This window comes from Myotis brandtii, unplaced genomic scaffold, assembly GCF_000412655.1.
Source record: "Myotis brandtii unplaced genomic scaffold, ASM41265v1 scaffold781, whole genome shotgun sequence".
Classification (NCBI taxonomy): domain Eukaryota; kingdom Metazoa; phylum Chordata; class Mammalia; order Chiroptera; family Vespertilionidae; genus Myotis; species Myotis brandtii.
Window position 1 is genome coordinate 239,030 of NW_005371136.1, and position 17,435 is coordinate 256,464.

At 35.5% G+C, this 17,435-nt stretch overlaps 1 protein-coding gene across 1 annotated transcript in view; it reads right to left on the reverse strand.

Annotated features, from left to right (window-relative positions):
* Positions 1 to 889: 889 nt before the first annotated feature.
* FAM63B (family with sequence similarity 63, member B) overlaps positions 890 to 17,435 on the reverse strand; it is a gene marked incomplete at its 5' end in the record, with an annotated part of 58,309 nt that continues 41,763 nt past the window's right edge. The window contains 4 exons of the mRNA XM_014530865.1: positions 890 to 2,815; positions 4,290 to 4,490; positions 5,721 to 5,894; positions 15,309 to 15,451. Of these exons, the coding sequence (XP_014386351.1) occupies positions 2,687 to 2,815; positions 4,290 to 4,490; positions 5,721 to 5,894; positions 15,309 to 15,451 (647 nt within the window). The remainder of the gene's footprint in view (positions 2,816 to 4,289; positions 4,491 to 5,720; positions 5,895 to 15,308; positions 15,452 to 17,435) is intronic.

A 17,435-nucleotide genomic window follows, 5' to 3' on the forward strand; every position in this document is an offset into this window, starting at 1 on the left:
AAGGAAAGACTTTAATATACCACTATCAAATTCCTATATACTCAAACCAGCAATGAAATGTCTGAGTATAATTTGTTGCCTTGAGCAAAATATAAGAAAATAAAGACACGATAGCTCTAAATTCTTTATAATCTTCAAGGATGGGAAACCAGTATCTCTGAGAAGTTTGTTTGTTTTAATAGAATTGAACATTTAATTTTACCCCCACAGTAATCAAAGCAAACATTTTATCATTATTATTCTTGGTATATCAAACATTCCAGGAATGTAAGAAAATCTGACTTGGAAATATTACATAGAAAAAGGCTGAATTAACAAACACATTACATTTTTTAATTACTTCTTATAAGTATACATTGACATCTACTTATCTGATAGCACTGCTGCTTTTGAGTGAGTCTTTTTTTTCTTCCAGAGGGAATGGAGAATGGCAGTATTATCTTTTGAACAAATTAAGTAGACAGTAGCAAACAACAGAATAACTTCTACACATAAATTTTTCAAGGGCAATAAATAGTAAATATAATTATGGGAACATATGCCTCAAATATGCTTTGTAGAATTTCTCAGGATTTATTTATTTATTATTAAAATATACTGCACTATCACTACTATCTGGGGAAAAACAAACCCTGAAGTTTTAGTTTCCTCCTTCAACCAGAATGACAATAGTAAACCTGGCCCTATGGTTTGGCTCAGTGAATGGAGCATTGGCCTGTGCACTGAAGGGCCCCAAGTTCGGTCCCGAGTCAAGGGCACATGCCCGGGTTGTGGGCTCAATCCCCAGTAGGGGGGTGTGCAGGAGGCGGCCGATCAATGATTCTCTCTCATCATTGATCTTTCTATCCCCCCCCCTTTCTCTCTGAAATCAATAAAAATATATTTAAAAAAAAAAAGAGTAAACCTGGACTAAGGTCAATTTGTTTGAGCCAACAGAATTCTGCAGTACATTTGGTTACTTTACCAATGTATGCATATTCTGGGTTATTATCAAGAGACTCATCAAATATTTTATGTTAATGTTTTATACCCCAAACAGGTTCTCTGATGATTATCATGCTAGCATAGGAAATTTGAAGGAATAACAAATTGGTATAACATAAACAGACATGTAGTACACAAGACATAAAAGATAGAGCTTGACCCTGGATTTTTCCCTTAGAATAATTCCTTCCATAAATAAGACTTTACTTTTTACATGTAGACTAATCCTCTTGGATCATGGAGAATGGTAAGGACATAGCTTAAGCAATCTAGACCACTTTTTCTTTTTTTTCTTTTTTGTAGTCTATTGTCACCCAGACCACAAAAAACGTTCTCCAAGTGGATGCTCAGGTTAGACTGATGCTCTTACACAAACTTACTGAGGCTTAGCATGTAAATCACGTAACTACTTGCAGCAGCAATAGTCATTTCAAAAATGACTAAAACAAACTTTTAAATACAAAGCATATAAAAGTGACTATTAAGGATAGTTTTCCAAACTATATCTAGAAATACAGAAATACATGTGTTGCCTCATGATAAAGTTCAATAAATATTCTTTCTGAATCCTACAAACACTATAAGACGTTATAGGTTTATTTGGTTCTCATAAGTTAAAAAAATCTGATTGTTTTTATATAAATTCCTCCAACAGATTTCTACTACTGCTTTTTACTAGACTCAGAGATTATACTCTAACTTCCCTTCAGAAATGTGCTTTTTTGTTGGTTTTAATAAAGTATACTTAATTTTCTAGCAAATAAACATGATTTAAATTTTAAGGTTCAAGGTAATTCTAGAAAAAGGTAGACACTGAACTACTTGCTTTTCTACATCCTCATATTTACAAAGCCCAGCATCCACTGTGGTTTCCTTCTTACTCTCACTTATTACACGGCCAGTAAATAGTAGCTGTGGTCCAAGTTACCTATATTAAAGATTTCAAAATTCCTCAAAATTTCACAACACTACAAAGTCATAATATCTGATTTTGATAGGATATTAGTATTAGTATTATGTAATTTTTTGCTACTGGAAAAAAAAATACAAGTCTTTATTTTTTCTATCTAATTAAATTCGAGCTCCATGATCAGTTCTTATGATAATATCTAAAATGTACATTCCTAAAGAAATGTAAAGCTGTTTTAGGGCTGAACTAGTCCAATATACAATTAAGGATTATTTATTCCTGTTATTTTTTTTGTCTTTTTTTTTTTCCTTTTAAATCCCTATATTAAACCCCTGGTTTCTTGTGGATTAGATCATAATTTAATATTGAAAAATTAATTTCAGAAACTATTGTGCTAATATTTAGTTTTCAGGAAGGAATCAGACAAAATCAATTACCTCCATTCATTGTTAGAACAGAAGATAAAATAGCTTACTAACTGATATGAGTTATGAATGTCACTATGACACAAAATTTGCTGTGATTTGCTTATTTGGCTACAAGTGCAGTATTTTTCATGAATGACAACGCACAGCATTTCCAACTTGTAACACGAAACTCCAGCTCATAAATAGTGTACTGTGTGACTTGAAAAGTCTGATTATAAGTTAAGTAACAACCTTTCCCCTGAAAAACATGAACAAAATCCATTGGGAAATCAGGCACAGACGGTATTTATCGGTTTTTCTTCCTTTCCTCCTGTGGTTTTGTTTCTCAAGACATATAGATGGTTTCAATAGAATCCAACACTTGTTACAAAATAACACAGCTATTTTTTTCCTTTTCTTTTTCTTTATCTTTTTCTCGAGGTTCCTTTCGTTTACGTTCACTATTTCCAGATTGTCTTCCACTTGACGGAGAGGCTTGTGCTGGTTGGCTTTGCTTTAGAAAAAACAAACAAGAAGAAATTACCTCAACTTTTCTTAACTATGCTTAATCATAGTTATCTAGAAAGAAAAACCGCAAGAGTGAAAGAACTCATTAATGAAAAAAGAAGCTATTGGCATATAGCCTTGTTATGTTACATGGTATCTGGTAGTTGCCTCTACAATTCTGGATAGATATATAAATTATTCTAAGTAAAGAGAAATTTCAAACAATAAATGACGTCAAGTAAGATTATGTTGCCTGAAGTCTCAAATTCAAGAAATATTTATGTTAAAGTTTAGAGAATGTTAATGAAAGTGATACCATTTGGTAAACTACAATAGTTCTCTAAGCCCCCATTAACTACCATAATAAACAGATTTTCAAAGGAAAAAAAATATTGAAAACTGAGTGTGTGAAATAAGTGTATTCAGTGAAATAAGAGAAAAAGAAAATTTTTTTAAAATCCTCACCCAAGGATATTTTTTCCATTGATTTTTTAGGGGAAGAGATAGGGAAAGACAGAGAGAAACATCGATTGGTTGCCTCCTGTATGAGCCCCAGGGCCTGGGCTGGGGAGGAGCCTGCAACCAAGGTACGTGCCCTTGACCAGAATCACACCTGGAACCCTTTGTTCTGCAGGCCGACGCTCTATCCACTGAGTTAAACTGGCTAGGGCGAGAAAATTTTTAATGAAAAGCTAATCATAAATGTAGGTTTTAACTTTTAAGCTTGGGGTAGTCAATATTTGAGCTAGAAATAGATATGTTATACTTATTTTAATGGAGACCTCTATATTTATATCTTCATCAGCTCTTAAAGGACATCTCCCTTTCTTACAGTTTTGGCACGGTACAGTTAAACATAAAAAGGGGGATTTTTCCCCCCCATTTAATGCAATGAGATTTAACATATAGAAACCGACTTAACAGTCACATTTACAGTGCATAAAACATTCAACTGGGAAGAGTAAAAAGTGGGAAAGTGCTAATCTTGGTTGGATACTTAGTACATGCCAGACACTGGGTTTAGTTGTTCTCAACCACAAACCTAAGAGCTAAGTACTATCTCCTATTTTACAGACAGGGAAAATGAGGCTAAGAGGCAGATGACTTTGTCCAAGGTGTTACAGGAAATGCAAATCCACATCTACCTGACTCTGGAGCCTACATTCTTCCCGTAGTAGCTCACACTGCCCTCTGATTGACAGAAAAGACTGTTTAAATTGGTTTATATTCTGTGCAGCTATTAATAACTTTAAAAAATAAATCTGAAAACTCTTGTCATCAGAACCTTATGAAAAATAACTTCAGTAAATGAGAAAAATAGTAAGATAACCACAAAAATAGGATAATGTTATAAAACCTAATGGGCGCTAAAATGCTTACATAATTAAAGAGTCAATATATAATTTAAAAATGTTTATCTCAGCACAAATTTCTTTATTGTTAAAGTGATCATTGTGTTTAAGAATGAGAACAGTTTTCACCTGAGCCTGGGTAGAAGCAGAAGTAGAAGCAGCAGCAACTGCTGCTTGTTCCTGTTCCTGGTAATATTGGGAAGCCCGTCTATCCTCTTCTTCTTGGAGTTTCTTTGCGAGTTCCAAATCACTGATTCCTTCCGGTGCTTGTTCCCAATTGATCTCTTGGCTCTGCTGTTCTTGTTGTAGAGATAATGCCATAAGATAGTCCTAAGAAATGAAATTATAACCATCTTTAGCTATGAGACATTACCCAAGAACTAATGAGTGTAAATATAGAGGTTATAACTATAAAACTAAGGATGGCTTTTTAAAAACATACCAGAGCTTAAATATAAAAACAAAAGTTATCTAAGTGCTTCTGCTTGGGCCCTAGCTGGTTTGGCTTATTAGATAGAGCGTCAGCCTGAGGACTGAAGGGTCCCAGGTTCGATTCCAGTCAAAGGCATATGCCCAGGATGTGAGTTCAATCCCCAGTAGGGGACGTGCAGGAGGCAGCCAATCAATGATTCTCTCTCATCATTGATGTTTCTATCTCTCTCTCCCCTCTCCCTTCCTCTCTGAAATTAATTAAAAAAAAAAAAAAAGTGCTTCTGCTTGGGAATATTAACTTATTTCAGTGATGCTACTATTGTTCTAAATGTTTTTGGAATTCATCTGAAATTCTTTCTAGAAGAAGTATATAAGGCATTAGAGAAAACTTAAAAATGTTGCCCCTGCCTGGCTGGTTTGGCTCAGTGGTTGAGCATCACCTATGAACCAGGAAGTCATGGTTCAATTATCAGTCAGGGCACATCCCCAGGAGGGGGTATGCAGGAGGCAGCTGATCAATGTTTCTCTCTCATCGATGTTTCTATCTCTCTATCCCTCTCTCTTCCCTTCTCTCTTAAATCAATTTTTAAAAAATCTTATCTGTCTCAGTTCTAAATGGGAATTCTACTCACTAATCTACTCTTTCTACTCACCTACACTTTATCCAGTGCATGCTATCTTCAAGACTCCCTCTTTTATATGTTTTCTAATTAGCCAAAATTATCTCAACCATGTACTCATCTCTTCATCTCTATCATCTCTTGCTTGGACTACTAGTCTCTACTTATACCTGTGTCCTTCCTCTGTATTCTCCACCTCACAACCTTTTAAAAAGGTGAAGTAGTTCATGTCACTTCCATGTGATATACCTGGCATATCTTCCCTACCACAATGAAATAAAATTCAAACTCTTTACCATAACCATCACAGTTCTCTATGATCTGGCCTTCTGAACCAAAGTGTACAATTAATATGCATATAGAATGACGACCTATCTATTTAGGAAGTGTCAGAAAAATTACATAAGTATATTAATGAATAAATCTTTGTTCAAAAGTTTTGGATAACTAAATTTGTATTTGAAAGGAATGAACATTTTAAATAATATGAAGAAATAAACAAATTTACCTGATCGATCTGATCTTGTTGTCCTCTGTATACAGTTTCAGGATCTGAAGGAGGCCGCAGATGAAAATCTGAGTCACAGAAATTTCCATCACCATCAACATTATGAAGGCTTTCCCAAACAATTTTTTCTTCAGTAAGAAACCCCTGATCTGTTACCAGCAAATACAGTAGACCCTTAATAAGAAATAACAAAAGAAAAAAAGACTGATAAATTGGTAAAAACTAGTTAATACTTATTTTTAATATGTTTCTATTGATTTTAGAGAGATTGGAAGAGAGACAAACATCGATAAGGGAGAGAAACATCAATGGGCTGCCTCCTGCACGCCCCCTACTGGGGATTGTGCTCACAAGCCAGGTGTGTGCCCTGACCCGAAATCAAACCGGTGACCTTTTGGTTATGGGAGGATTCTCAACTGAGCCACACCGGCCAGGCAAAACTAATTAATATTTAAGAGAAATCTTATAATCTGTATGCATAAAGCATATTAATTACTCCTACTAGTTAGATCTGTATAACATAATAAATAGTAGACCAAGTAGATATATTATTTGCTCACTGAATTAAATCTAGCTGGCTTTGAATATAGTTTATAATAGGTACACTATAGTATAATGAAAAATTATACTATAATTTGAGGAGCTCCTGGCATGTTCAACAAGTAAATGACTTATAAATAGCCTTTGGGGGCGGGGGGAGGTTACAATCTCATTTCACAAAATAGAAAAATACTATACAAGTTCCTAAAAATACATCAGGTAATAAATAAGACACAGTCATAATAAAATGATATCACTCTGCCTATAGTCATAAGCCAATACGGCTAATCCAATCCATATCAATTTTTCCTTTCTCTGTACCAACAGTACTTTGTACCTGTTTCTATTGTAGCACTGAATCACACTATACAATAATTGTGTTTTTCTGCTTTATTCCCCAGACTATATGTTTTAATCTTTATATCTCTGGCCCTTAGTGTAGTGTACTCATAAAATTGAATCAATCAACTTTATTGAATCAATCAATGAACTCATATTAATAGTCACTACCAAAGAATTTAGCATTGATCTTTAATTTTTCATATGTATTAGTTCTGATTCCAATCATGTGTAAGTGTCCCTAGTATACACATAAGGATTGTAAGCCATTTTTCTTCAGATTTGCCAAAGATATCACTTTCATTTACCTGTTGAAAGTTCCTACTGGTTAATACAGTGTTTATTACCAGAGCTTAAATATAAAAACAAAAGTTATCTAAGTGCTTCTGCTTGGGCCCTAGCTGGTTTGGCTTATTAGATAGAGCGTCAGCCTGAGGACTGAAAGGTCCCAGGTTCGATTCCAGTCAGTGGCACATGCTCAGGATTCGAGCTCAATCCCCAGTAGGGGACGTGCAAGAGGCAGCCGATCAATGATTCTCTCTCATCATTGATGTTTCTCTCTCTCTCTCCCCTCTCCCTTCCTCTCTGAAATTAATTTTTAAAAAAAAAAGTGCTTCTGCTTGGGAATATTAACTTATTTCAGTGATGCTACTATTGTTCTAAATGTTTTTGGAATTCATCTGAAATTCTTTCTAGAAGAAGTATATAAGGCATTAGAGAAAACTTAAAAATGTTGCCCCTGCCTGGCTGGTTTGGCTCAGTGGTTGAGCGTCACTTATGAACCAGGAAGTCATGGTTCAATTATCAGTCAGGGCACATCCCCAGGAGGGGGTATGCAGGAGGCAGCTGATCAATGGGGAACAGTTTAGGCAGCTGACCATACTTTGCATATTCTCTCTTATCATCACAATTAATCTTAATAAGTTAAGAATAAGAAATTCCTTTAAAGAGGTTGGTGGTGTGGGTAGAGAAATTACTGAATTAATTCTGAAGCTTTAAAAACTAAGTAATTATTTTTAAACATTTATTATATGTCCAGCACTGTGGGACATAGCTCTTCCTAAAGCACAAACTCTTTCCTGTTGTCTACTAGCAGTTTACATTCTAGAGTTAGCTGTAGATAGCGATAGTGATTGAAATTACTATAATAATATGGAAAGTATTTATAAAGAAAAACATTTTGATATAAAGTTTAAAGACATTGTTTTAAGCAAAAATTAACTCCAGATTTATACTTTAAAAAAAAAATCAGATATGTTTCAATTCACCAAATATTTAAATGCCCATCATATGCTCAGCACTATGCTAAGTGCTTGAGGATTCATATCATAGAAAGTAATGATCCTACCTTAATCTGGTATTAGGTGCCCCTTTTACATGATTCCATAGAAACCTGCTCTTTCCACTTTATACAATGAATTGTAGTTGCCTGCTTACTTACTCATCCCTCTGAATACATTTCAAGCTCCTTGAGAGCCAAAGCCATGGTCATCATTATCTAACCTATTTTTAATACCCAGTTAGGGTCTACCTTGTCCTAGGATAATTTAAGAGAAAAAATAAAGTTCTTTCCAGCCAATTTTCTACTGAATAGATCTGATCTTTCTGTTTACACTTATCACAATACATTTCAACAAACCATTATATTATACAATATTTAGGCTTTATAATTTAGTTTATGTAGATCATATAATGATTGGCTGTGTGCTAGGGGAAGAACCATAATCTTATCAATAATTTTTTTCCCAAATGACACTTTAGGGTAGGTAATTTCTAGGAGGGTTTCCCTTAAAGCTGTTATCATCCAGCGCATATGAATATTTATACACTTTTATCTAAAAGGGTATCCCATTCCTGGTATAACTGACCTGTCTTCTCAAGGACCATCAGCCTCAATTTCTTCCTCTTTTAGATCTTGACATTTATCGAAAAGGTCTGTAACTGGTCCACTGTCAACAATGCTGATTATTACTCAACAGTTCCTTTATATAAATTGCAGTGTAGAATAGCAAAGTATGTATTAGTATCGTACTGAACAGTTTAGGCCCATTTTTCCCGAGAGTCTACAGTTAAATTACCATCAAGAATACTTTTTGCCTTTATACCCACAATCACTTTTGCTGCATTATCTAGTCAAAGCTTTCTTTTCTAAGCTTTGAATCTTCCTTCTAATCTCATTCACCAGTCTCTAAAATACTAATTTCATAAAAAATAATAGAGAAAGCATGTATTAAATTCTTAAATTATTTATTAATGTATAAATTTTATAAAAATGATAAAGAAATGACATTAAATAATTTTTATCATTTTATAAAATAGGCAATTGGATAACAAAAGAAAACTGGTAATATCATCATAAATTAGTTGTATACAGAGTATGAATAACATAGTGAGAATATCATCACAAATTATAAATTGATAAAATAAAACTTGGCAAATGTAATAAAAAATTAAGTAATTCCAGCCATTAAAATATGGAGAAAAGCACTGCCTGAATAGTTTTGGTTAACTAGTTTGGACTGAAATTACTTAATACCTTTGAACTTTAGTTTTCTTTTCTCATAAAGTGATATAGAGACATTAAGATCAGAAAATTTTTAAGATATTATAAACTGAAAGATGAATATTACTCCTACTTAACAAACATAAATCTCATCCACAAATACATCTACCCAGAGAGGCAAAGCTGTTGAAAATGTGGGCTTGAAGTCAGGTTGGGGCTGCTTACAAGCTGAGTGGTCTTGGGCAAGTAACTTAGGGCCTGTAAGCCTATTCTTTCAGCTGTAAAGTAATAAGAGAGTAATAATATTCACATCTCATAGGGGAGTTGTGCAAATTAAATAAGATAATGAATATAAAGTGGTTAGCACAATGCAAGACACATGGTGCTTAATAAATATAAAGTATTATATTCATAAATATCACCTAAATTTATCTCAGTTTCTGTATCTATCTCCTTCTCCTGTCTCCTATTTGAAAGAAAAAGATAAATCTCTTGGCCTGTACTGTGGAATTTATTACTTTCCTTATTTTTTAAAAAAAATATATTTTATTGATTTTTTACAGAGAGGAAGGGAGAGGGACAGAGAGTTAGAAACATCGATGAGAGAGAAACTTCCATCAGCTGCCTCCTGCACACCTCCCACTGGGGATGTGCCCGCAACCAAGGTACATGCCCTTGACCGGACTCGAACCTGGGACCTTTCAGTCTGCAGGCTGATGCTCTATCCACTGAGCCAAACCGGTTAGGGCTACTTTCCTTATTCTTTTTCCACATTTCTGTATCCACTGTCCCCATAAAAAAATAAAAATAAAAAACGTGACCATTTTTTTAAAAGTATGTATTTTTATGGATTTCAGAGAGGAAGGGAAAGGGAGAGAGAGATAGAAACATCAATGATGAGAGAGAATCATTGGTTGGCTGCCTCCTGTAAGTCCCACACTGGGGATCGAGCCCGAAACCTGGGCATGTGCCCTGACAAGAAATCGAACCCTGATCTCCTGGTTCATAGGTTGATGCTCAACCACTGAGCCACACCACTTGGGCGAAAGTAACAATTTTTGATGCATCAACCACCTTTTAAAAATAACTAAATTAAATAAATATTTATTTAAATGTAGTCTTCTGTGGAAAACAAAATTCCCACTATAGTCTTAGTCAAAGAAGAAAGAGAATGGGCAAATTTATTTCTTTAACATGGCTTTAGTACTTATCTACAATTGTATCTTCTCCTAAACTAATCTTCACTTCTAATCTCTAAATGGAAAGTTAAAGCAAACAAACAAAAGCCAACCTCAAAAACCCTGGTTTTGAATATACTCCAGAGAGATGTCAGTAATTTGAAGCCAACAGGTAGAAGGAACAATTATGACGTGGACATAAAGTTGATACTTCATAAAAGAATGATCAAGAGGGAGACATGTCATTCTATATACCAAAGACCTAGAAACTAGGTGATCTGCAATCGAGGGCCAAGGAATCAGTAGTCTATCTTACTTGAGAGCAAGCAGAAAGTACTGGAGAAGTGGAGGAGGATCATAAAACAAAACAGGATAAATAGATCTTGGAGATAGAATAATTAGTCATGATCATATGAGAAGCAAAACAGAATGTTTCTAGGAAAAAGGTAATTTATTTAAAACTCACTTTTATACTGTCAAGTTTCCTGCCTGTATAAAAAGTCACCTCACCATCTAGAACCAGAGGAACAGCCCTGAGAACATCTGTTCTCTTAGTAGGGTCTCCTCCTGCTGCTTTCAGATACTAATCTAGTTATGCTGATAAAAAGCACACATCTTCATAGTAGAACATACTCAGTGTGGTTTTGCCATGATGATCTGTCCAATTCAATTGTATAAGATTAAGTGGAAGTACATGGAGCAAGGTAACAAGTGGTAGCAGAAATTGGAGATGTGTGTATTTGCTGCCAATGGACAGATGAGGGATGAATAGTTTAATCAAGGATTAAGGAGAGTGCTATTACAACTAATAACTAACAAGAGCTGGACTTGATTACTTTGCTAGTAATAGAGGAAACAGCAGAGGTACTTGCCCAGAGTTTAGGAATAGTAAACCACAAAACTAGGAATGATCAGAGGACTTTTCAACAGGAAGTCAATTAGTATCTGTGGTCAGAGAAAATGTCATGAGAAGCTGTGCAACTAAAACCATAGGAGGTCATACTGTGTTAGACAGTTAGAAAATGTGAGATTGATTGGTAGATATTACACCGGGGGGCGGGGGTCAATTTGATCAACACATCCATTGTGACTCTGTAATGGCAAAAGGCCTAATGAAAAGTCTATGGAGCCCCGCTGGTGTGGCTCAGTTGGTTAAGTGTTATCCCATGCACCAAGAGGTTGCTGGTTCGATTCCCAGTCAGGGCATATATGATATGATATGATATGGGTACCAGAAAGCATAAAGATGCTTTTCGCAAATTCTAATACAAATAAGCTCCACTAATAAAATAATAAGTTTGTAGATATTTATGACTGATTGTCAATTTATTATTATAGGCCCCTAGTTACAGACACCATTTATCAGTAGTAGAAAGAATTCTATCCAGCTAGGCCAGAGTAGCTCTCAGCCGGTTGGGCATCCTCTCATGCACCGAAAGGTGGCCAGTGCAATTCCCAGTCAGGGCACATGCCTGGGTTGTGGGTTCGATCTTTGGTTGGGGCACGTGCAGAAGACAGCCAAATGATGTTTCTCTCTCACATCAATATTTTTCTCTCCTTTCCTCTCTCTAAGCATGCCCTCAGGTGAGGATTAAAAAATATTCTATCTGGATATTAAATTTATTTTATTGTTGAAAGTATATCTGAATTCTGTGGGATGAACTATGTTTATAGTTCATCAGAAAGACAGGAAGTAAAGTGATCATTAAATATGAATGCATAAAATGACCCTAAAATCTTCAAAAGTGCAATGTTAAAAGACATTATGAAGATCTAATGCAGTATTAAATGTAGCCTTACCTTATTTGAAAAAGCAGCTTTCTGCTTTTTTTCTTACTTGTATCATTATTAGATCACAGATTCCCCGGCCCTCAAGTTCATAAACAACTACAAAAACTCAAACAACCCAGGAATCAGTAGTAGAGAATAATGGTTTTAATGTTTAATAGGTTTAACAAAACAAGGGAACAATTTTCCATCATATTTCCTTAGTAAGCAAATGGATACCATTTTGTTTTTATTTTTTAAAATATATTTTTATTGATTTCAGAGAGGAAGAGATAGGGAGAGAGAGATAGAAACATCAATGAGGAGAGAGAATAACTGATAGGCTGCCTCCTGCACTCTCCACACTGGGGATTGAACCTGTAACCCGGGCATGTGCCCTTGATCGGAATTGAACCAGGCCCCTCTCAGTCCGCAGGCCGACACTCTATCCACTGAGCCAAACTGGCTAGGGCTTGATACCATTTTGGAGGAACCCCTTCCTAAGTTTTATTAAATGTTCCGTTAGGGCTTCTAGTTCTACAGCAACAGCCAAAGAAGTGTAGATTTTATTGTAAATCCAGTTAATTAGTTGCTAGATCAATGAGGAGGGAAAAGTGTCTCTGACTCTTCTAAGCAATGTACTCACTGGGTACTCTGCCAGAAGTAAAGCAGTGTCTTATTTAAAGACTGTTAGGATTGCAATTATAGTTCTTTTTTTTTTTTTAAACTGTATTGTTGAGAGTATTACAGATGTCCCTCTCCTCCCCCCACTCCCCCTTCCACCAGGTTCCCGCCCCACCCCAGGTCCAATAGGAATGTAGGAAATAGGATGGAGAGGATTATAATGGGGGCATAAATAAATAGCACAAAGGCCCATAAGACCCCTGGAAAACACAAGATTTACATCATATTAAAATGGAGTTAATTCACCAAATGTATGCATGGTCCTTGATGAGAGCCTGGTTTGAACAAATCGACCATAAAACTACATGGGGACAAATGGGAAATCTGAATATGGACTGGGTATTAGATTATATTAAAAATTATAGTTAATTTTGTTAGATGAAACAATGGTACTGTGATTTATCTGAATGGAAATGTTCTTGTTTAAATATGTATATTGAAATATAAGCAAAAAGATGAAAATAGTATCATGTCAAAATTGTTTAAAAAGATGAGTATAACAGGCACACATTAAATTAGTCTTGTTATTTTTCCGTAAGTTTGCAATTTTTCATAAAAACAAAACAAAACTCAAAAAACAGTGTTCCTAGGAGACATATGTAATACTCTTTGTAATACTTTAAGCAATAAAACAAAATTAAAAAAAACAAACAAAAAAACAGTGTTACTATTTCAGCTTGGCTGTCAATACAGTAAACAATGGCATTTCCCCGAGTGACTGGCCACCAGGATAGTTGTTCCCACTTATCCCTTCTATATAAATAAGATCACCTTAATGAAGGATAGTATTTTATTTGCTCTATACAATATTTATAAGTTTGAACAATATCAGCATGTTCATAATACCATCATGTCCCTGAATTTCTTTGCTCTTCTACTCTTTGTTGCACCCACTTACAAAGTCCCAAATCTAGAATAACAAACTAGCCACCTTCTCCATGAATGTATTCTGACAGATACTCCTGCAAAAAAATTACACAAGTAATAATTACCATTCCCAACAATGTCTGGTGATTCTTCTTAATTTCTCTCCTTACAGCTTTCTCCCACATGCTATAAAGACTACTTCAAACTTTCCTTCTATGAAACCAAACCGTCCCACTCAGTCTCAGTAAATGATCTTGCCTTCCACATAACAAACAAAAGCATTCACAGTAATTTCCTCTACTTCCTGCCACCAAATCTGTAAATCTCCCTGTAGCTATACTCATAGTCTATTTTTTCTCTCCTTTACAATGAAGAGGTCTTTTTTTTTTTTTAATTGATTTCAGAGAGGAAGGGAGAGGGAGATATAGATAGAAACATCAATGATGAGAGAGAATCACTGATTGGCTGCCTCCTGCATGCCCCACACTGGGGATTGAGCCCGAAACCTGAGCACGTGTCCTTGACTGGAATCGAACGCGGGACCCTCCAGTGTGCAGGCTGACGCTCTATCTACCGAGTCAAACCAGCTAGGGGTGAAGAGGTCTTTTTTAAAACAAGGGTCAATCTCCTTCACCTGTGAACATTCCTATCCTTTTGCACTCTCTTAGGAGCCTCCCAACATCAAATACCCCTCTCCTAAATCCTTATCCTTTCTCTATTGAGTCCGTCTATATTTAAACATGATTAAGTCTCTCATATTAAAAAATAAAAAACACCCCCTGGATTCCAATACAGCTATGAGCCATTATGTCTCTGCCCGCTCCCGAACTGTTTCAAATAGGTGCTTAATCTGTTTCTAGTTTCTGACATCCCAAGCATTTATTAACCAATTCAAATTGAGTTTTTCCTGCTGCCACCATTCTCTAAGATACCAATGAAATCCATATCGTTAATGGGCTCTTCTCCAGTATTCTCTCACCACCATTTAATAACTGAGATCTCCATTCTTCTTGATACACTATCTTCCTTTTGGCTTACATGATGCTATATTCTTTAGATTTTCCTTTTATTTTTTTCTTTCTCAGTCTCCTTTGCTAGTTCATACTCCTCTAGCTAATCCTTAAATGTTGGCACTCCTCAAATCTGTCCAAGGCCCTCTCTTTTAGTCTCATGCCATATTTTTCTTGTAAATCTCCTCCTATGCCAAAATTACTATTTGTACACAAAAATTATTCCAGTCTTGAACCATTTTCCCAACATTTCCACTTGAAGCAATGCCTCAGATGCCTCTGAAGTAACAATTAAATAGCTAATCCAGTGATGACGAACCTTTTGAGCTCGGCGTGTCAGCATTTTGAAAAACCCTAACTTAACTCTGGTGCCATGTCACATATAGAAATTTTTTGATATTTGCAACCATGGTAAAACAAAGATTTATATTTTTGATATTTATTTTATATATTTAAATGCCATTTAACAAAGAAAAATCAACCAAAAAAAATGAGTTCGCGTGTCACCTCTGACACGCATGTCATAGGTCCGCCATCACTGAGCTAATCCATTCTATTCTAAAAAAGTATTTAATAATTACCTTCATAATTTGATGGTTAAGGAATATTATGCTAAATTTTTTTATTTTGAAGTAGATAAGACATTTCTAAATCAAGTTCCTTTAATTTCAATTAACAAACAGTTATTTCTATATCATACCTTGTATTTGGTCATGGTGCTAAAATGATTATTCCGAAAGAACACACAAAGTTCTCCTTCCTGAACTGTTGAAGTTAGTTCACATAATCCATGGTATGTCAGTTGAGTGGCTGTGTTATTTAGAAACTGCTCAGCTACAAAGCCTATGGAACCAATGCACAATATTAGATGGAAGAATAATTTCAAAATTAAAAAAGTTTTTCTATTTACATTGTGTTAAAGTATGAAGAAAGGCCAGTCAGAATAAAACTTCTCCTACGATAACATGATGGCCCCAAATTGGAGATTCTACCTTTTTATTTTAGAAGATGTGTCTATAGACATCCCCATCCTAAAGAAAACAGTCACATGAAATTCTTTTTATTAATTAATGTATTTATATATACTTTACCTACTTCCAAAAAGGATTTCAGGCACCTTGCAACAAAACACATAGATACAGTAAAACTAAAACTCACTAAAACAAAAAGGCAAGAGTTAGCAATTTAAAAAGTGCATAGGAGCCTGGCCAGCGAGGCTCAGTGGTTGAGCATTGACCTATGAACCAGGAGGTCACGGTTCGATTCCCGGTCAGGGCACATGCCCGGGTTGCAGGCTCGATCCCCAGTGTGAGGCGTGCAGGAGGCAGCCAATCAATGACTCTCTTTTATCATTGATGTTTCTATCCCTCTCTCTGAAATCAATAAAAAAAATATTTTTAAAAAAGTGAATAGGAGTAAAATATGTATGTCAACAGCTCCTTCCCCAATAATAGGTTTTTCAAAATTAAAAGTAGTCTTAACAAATTGAGTTGCTTAAGATTTTAATAAAGGTCCCAGATAATTTGAAATTTACAAACTGCTCAATTCTTGCCTTAAAACTAAAAGTAGGCATAAAAATGAAGAGAAAACAGTGGATAACTGATGCCATTTTATCCTAATCTCCTCCAACATATGCCACTCTATATCTATCTATCTATCTATCTATCTATCTATCTATCTATCTATCTATCCATCCATCCATCTATATCAAGTTCAGAAATAGAAGTGATCTTTTGTTTTCAAAACATAATGAAATATACAAGTTTTCTGCGATTTAATTTAAAAGACATGTATAGTTGAGCCTTGCTAATGACCAAATTTGCCTACTAGCTAAAATTTATTAACTCCAAAATCAATACTTGCTGTGCACTTTCAGGGTCATTCCTGGATATGTGCAAAGCTGCAAAAAATTGAGTCACCAAAAAAAATAAAAATAAATAAAAAATTGAGTCACCAAACATGCACATTCCCCACTGAGATCAAACAAGGCAACACTAGGCCTTGTTTCAGCTCTCATACTGTGAACAAGTGTCCTTTTCACAGTCTATGGAGTGCCACATTCTTCACATTTTTGTGCTTTTGGTGGAGTGATTTTTACTGTGTAAAATGGCCCCCAAGCGTGACGCTGGAGTGTTAACTGGTGCTCCTAAGTGCACAAAGTCTGTGATGTGCCTATGGAGAATAAACAAATTTTTATAGCTTTGTCCAGGTGAGTTATAGTGCTGTTTGCCATGCATTTAATGTTACTGAATCAACCATATAGTATATTGAATAAGATGTCTCTAAACAGAAATGCACATAAAACAAGGTTATATATTTATCAGTTGATGAAAAGCTTGTGACTAAAGGCTCACAGGAACCTAATCTTGTGTTTCCCGTAGGAGCACTGGTTTAGTATTCACTAATTCAGTGTTCATAGCAACTTTATAGAACAGCGATTTTCAACTGGTGTGCTCAAGAATTTTTAAAACATGCAATACCTGCCCTGGCCAGTGTCGCTCAGCAGTTAGAGTGTCGGCCTGTGCAAGAGTCGCTGGCTTGATTGCCAGTCAAGGGCATGTACCTGGGTTGCCCCCGGTCGGGGCACATGCTGGAGGCATGTGTGTCTCTCTCACATCGATGTTTCTCTTTCTCTCTCTGTCTTTCTCTATCTCTCCCCTCCTTCCTCCCTCCCTTCCACTCTTGAAAAAAAAAAGAAAAAGGGCAATGGAAAAAATATCCTCAGGTGAGGATTAACAAAAACAAAACAAAACAAAAACATGCAATACCTGACTATTTAATCAGGGGCACTGACCTTTTTTCCCTTAGATTGTCAAGTAAAAAAATG